The sequence below is a fragment of the Pyrus communis genome, chromosome 16 (assembly GCF_963583255.1).
Source record: "Pyrus communis chromosome 16, drPyrComm1.1, whole genome shotgun sequence".
Lineage (NCBI taxonomy): Eukaryota > Viridiplantae > Streptophyta > Magnoliopsida > Rosales > Rosaceae > Pyrus > Pyrus communis.
In genome coordinates this window covers 2,653,356-2,658,254 of record NC_084818.1, presented here as the reverse complement: position 1 = coordinate 2,658,254, position 4,899 = coordinate 2,653,356, and the positions used below count along the sequence as shown (strand labels likewise).

Below are 4,899 nucleotides of genomic sequence, written 5' to 3'. Positions count from 1 at the left end.
GACATAATGTGGTTAAGATTCGCCTTTGGCAAAAATCGAACTTAAGACCTTTCGTTTATAAGTGAAGAGAAATACCACTAAACCGTAACACTAAATGGCAACTCTCCCGATTTTATTGAGACTTAATTTTCATTGGATGGGTTGGTTGGTTAGTTCTCATTATATATAGATATATAGCCTTCATCAATACCTTAACCTTTCTCTTTGTCAGTTTGTAGCCCCTGCAGGAAGCAAGGTATGATTCATCATCAACTACCACATTTTCATATAGAAAATGAAACCCCCTCAAATTTATGATTGAGCTGCTTTACCCTGTCAGGGAAAATAACTTCCTTTCAACCCTCAAACCAATCACATCACAGTGCATGATAGGTTTGAGATATTGTCGCGGAGGCATCAGAAGTGTAGGTTAGTTTCTCTGCCATTGGGGGGATGGGGAGGGAGAGTGAAGTTTTGAGAGACAAATTTAAATCATTGGATTTAAGAGAGAGAGAGAGAGAGAGAGAGAGATGTAGATCTGAAAGTTTGGACACTAAATTCCTCTAGTAACAAATATACAGATAGCCAACTTTATAGAGTATAAGAAAAACCAGAACCACAGAAAATGGAAAACGAATTCAAGGACAACAGAATTCGAGAAACAACATATTGATAATAAATCCCTATCGTAATAAGCCCCATTTATTTCTGATGACCTAAATGGCAGATTGAAAGGGGTTGAAAATATTTTCTAAGTACAGAAAAGAATGTAGAAGATATAGCAAACCCATCGGAGACGACAATATCAAAACACATCCACACACACAAACAATACATTGTATATGGCGGCTTACTCGAACGATTCCCAATTAAACTTAGGGTACGGAGATTGATTGGCGGCTTTGGATGTTGAAGAGGTTGGGATCAATGCCGGGGCAGAATCGAATGTCTCCCACTGTGTGGTCACAACTACCGGCCCTGATGCCGAATGCCTTGATGGTTGTTCTTGCTGTTGCACTTGCTGATTATGTGTAGGTGGATAGTCAACCGAATTCCTCGGTTGATGCTCTTGAATTGGTGCTAGTCTATGTCCATTCCCATTGGAATGACCATCTGAATGCCTCTGCTGAACCCGCTTTGGAATCTGACTTCCATTGCTGCTAGGCGAGGAGTTCTTAGCTTTCAATACATCTAGAGTTTCGACATACTTCTGCACGCGTTTTACCTTCAAAACAAATTATGATCACATCTTAAAGCTGTACTTGAAGATGTCAAGCAAAATTCAGGACCATAGTAATCAAATGTACCTGCATCTTCCTCTGCAGTTTCACATCTCCGTCGCCCATGATTCCATCTAATTTAAGCAACTGGTTCATCAACTGCTCAATTAAAACAAGCACATCTTGCTCTGCAACTTTTTTACCTTTCGTGATTATTGATTCAAGAGCCGACACCTGCAATTCCGAAAACCAAATTTCAATTTCCAAAACACAAATTATATATATCATGTACAAATCTTTGCATACGCTTCTTTGACAATACCAGGCCAGCAAGCCTGTCTACTTCCAAGCTGATTTCAGAAATCGATTTCGAAGCCTTCTCCATCTTTGCATTGCGTCGCATCTCAAGATATCGCTTTTCTTGGCTAATAGGGTCCTCAACTAACACCATTTTCGACCGGTCCTTCACCCCGGACATGTCAAGAAACGCCTTCGAGTCCCTCTCCTTGTCTTTGAATATCAATTTCTGATCTTCATGGTGCAAACCTGTCGGTCCAACCAGCATTTTCTTCAAATCCCCTGCACAACAAAAGTTACACAATTTTACACACCACAAGTTATTAACAAGCATTAAAACATAAATTTCTCAATTCCAATTCAAAAATGTAATTTGCACAATGCTAAAAATACCATTTTCGAACACAATAAAGTTACAAAATTGAGAATAAAATTTACCAAAAGAAGACTGAGCACTGATGCTCATTTCATGGTAAATGGACCCATATTTGACCCGAACTCTAATTGTCGGTGGAGGCGCCGAGTTCCGATCAGAGTCCGGATTTCGCTTCTGAACCAGCATTCCTCCCGGTCTGAGCTCCCACTCTCCCTGCCCCGACTCAGCTCCTCCGCCGCCCGAACTTCCATTCAACTCGGCCAATGACACCCCTGTAGTCTTCGTCTTCATCCTCATCATTTTTACTCTCTAGTTTTCCACGAGAGATCTCTCAGATTTTTATCTGCTTCAAAAATTAGAAACAACCCAATTGAGAGAAAGGCTTGCAGATGAAAACCCTGGTTTCAGACTTCTCACGCTCTGACCCCAGCAGCATCACACCAACCGCTGAAAAGCCACAGCTTTAAAGGCGTCTTGAGAAAGAAATAAACGCAACAACTCATACACTTCTAAAGTTCAAGCCTTGAGGTTGAAGAAAAACATGGAAAGATTCACCGAACCGGGTCCGACCCAGGAAACACAACACCCACAAGGACTCAGATCTTCAGCCAAAAAATGCAGCCTAAGTCAAACAGAGGAGAAAACAAAACTAACCCAGTAAGCTGAAACCCGAGATTATCCCAAATTGGCTGCCGGAAAAATCAATGCAAAATCAGAATCTGATAGTTTTGTTTCTCTTCTGGTTCTTGAGAACTCGCGGAGGAAGAGGGAGAGGAAGAAAAATAAAAATAAAATAAAAAGAGTATAAGAAACAAGTGGCCAGCCAGCTAGCTAACTGAGCTGTTGGAACCCCATTTATATATATGAATTAATGATTAAATTATAGCTATAATTATGCATAAATAATTATATACTTAATTATTTTATGAAAATCATTGTAAGAAAATAAAATACAGAAAAATAAAATGAAAAAAGCCGCCAAGGTTCGCTTTAAAAAACGCGGAAACGAAAATTTTTGGGGTCATACAGCGAACTGGGTAGGGGTCCTGTACTTGCAGGCTTAAAAATATTAGCCGTACTTTGTTTGCTCTTTTGACACGTGCCCGATTCAGGGTACTTTATCATTTGTCTGGCTAATTAGGGAGGGTTTTAAGTCCAACACGTGGGAGATTAACGGAGGGTCGGCGCTAAACTTCGGGGTTAAACCGTGGCTAGGTGGTAAGTCGTCGCGAACGTGTCTCAGCTTTTACTATATTTTTGGCTGTGCAATTGTAAAAATATGCTTTTCAAGATTCGTTGTTCTAGCTATTATTTTTTAATAAACGATGTTATTTATATTAAAAAAATAAATTGATTTAATCTAATAATGAATTAAGTAATAAAGTAGTTCAAACTCATTCTTGATGATAATTGAACTTAAAACCTCTCACTTACAAATGAAGAAAAATATCACTTGACCGTACTAAGTAGCTGCTTTAGCTATTATTTACTTTATTTCAGATCACAGCAGCGTTGCATGACCAATTTGTGAATTTTTCCACCGTCAGACTGGTCATGGAGGACTCAAAAGCTTTGCTCTAAAGGATCATTGAAGTTTTTGTTATCAAGTAAATTTTGGGTTAATTTTGATTTCATAACTTTATTTTCGAGAGCATTAACTTCAAATCACAGCAGCGTTGCAGGACCAATTTGTGAATCTTTCCGCCAGACTAGTTGTGGAGGACTCCAAAGCTTTGCTTTGAAGGATCACTGAGGTTTCTGTTTCTAACACTCGCCGCCAGCTAATGAAGCAGCCTATTTGTACTTGCCCTAAGTTTCCTCTTACTATTGTTAATTTGTTAGTGACTTGTTGCTGTAGGAGATATTGTGACCTCTTTTGGAGGTCCTTCCAATCATTGTACTCGTTTATTATCTGGTTTCAATGATTATTATCGCTTTATCGCGCAGATTACTTGTTTTCTTATTGATTATACAAAACTATATATAGATTTTTATTAATACTATATGCATGACTAATCACATAAAGGGACAAACATATACAACTCATGTGGATAACAAAGTTGAAGATGCCAAAACAAGGGAAAGTTTCTTTGCAATCCCATCATAGTTTTGGGCATTTCTTTTTTCCACTTTTTATTTTGTGACCAATAAAACACCTAATTGCACATGACTTTATAAGAAAATAGACAAAGAATAATCCCCATAAAATAATAAACCAGACCAAGTCAAACTCTTTTTCTAAAATTGGATATTAATTTTTTTATAATTTAAAAGTAACAAACAAAAAATTAGTAAAACCTAGAAAAACAAATAGGAACATGAACTGTTTACGTCACAGGATAAACTATTACAAGGACGCACCGACACTCCCATACGTGCAGCCAACACGAGGGAGCTTCCAACCACGTGGCGAACTGTAAGCCATACAAAGAGTCGCAGCCAAGCATGAGCCGTGCGATTTGTTAAAGTTGGAAGTCTATGCGTTGCGTAGCTCGATGGGGACGGTGCAACCTTTTGAACATACGACATATTAAACTGGCCTCCCTCTAATAATTCTGATAACTAATGTTAAGTAGATTAATATTTTAAATTATATTTGTAAATTATATGATTTATGAATAATAGTAATTAAACACGTTAGTAATAATAACTAAACACGTTAATTGATATTTAGGTAATAATTTAATAATTAGGAACCATGTTATATGATTATAAAATATGTTTTAAATAGATAGAGAAATGCAATAGGGATTTTCTTTAAAGTGAAACTCTTATTATACTCTATGCCACCTCATATGTTTTGCACAATATTTCATAATGTTGGCACGAAAATTAACTAAACTATGAGATGACAAACTCTATGGAGAGTCTCATTCTAAAAAATCTCTCAGCACTTCCCATAAATAGTTTCTTTAGCATTATCCAATTACGATGCTCTTAAACATTTTCTCATTAACTAATATGTCTGCCCCTAATTTGAAATAATTAATAATTAGTTAGGTTATTTGCAATTTGCTTATATATATA

The 4,899-nt window shown here is 37.2% G+C and overlaps 1 protein-coding gene across 1 annotated transcript; it reads right to left on the bottom strand.

Annotated features, from left to right (window-relative positions):
* Nucleotides 1–541: 541 nt before the first annotated feature.
* LOC137720749 (BAG family molecular chaperone regulator 1-like) lies at nucleotides 542–2,711 on the bottom strand. Its single transcript, XM_068459864.1, has 4 exons — nucleotides 1,935–2,711; nucleotides 1,522–1,778; nucleotides 1,287–1,433; nucleotides 542–1,204 (listed from the first exon to the last, which is right to left on the bottom strand). Exons 1-4 carry the CDS (start codon nucleotides 2,170–2,172, stop codon nucleotides 830–832), a joined length of 1,017 nt encoding a protein of 338 aa, XP_068315965.1. The 5' UTR covers nucleotides 2,173–2,711; the 3' UTR covers nucleotides 542–829.
* Nucleotides 2,712–4,899: the final 2,188 nt, after the last annotated feature.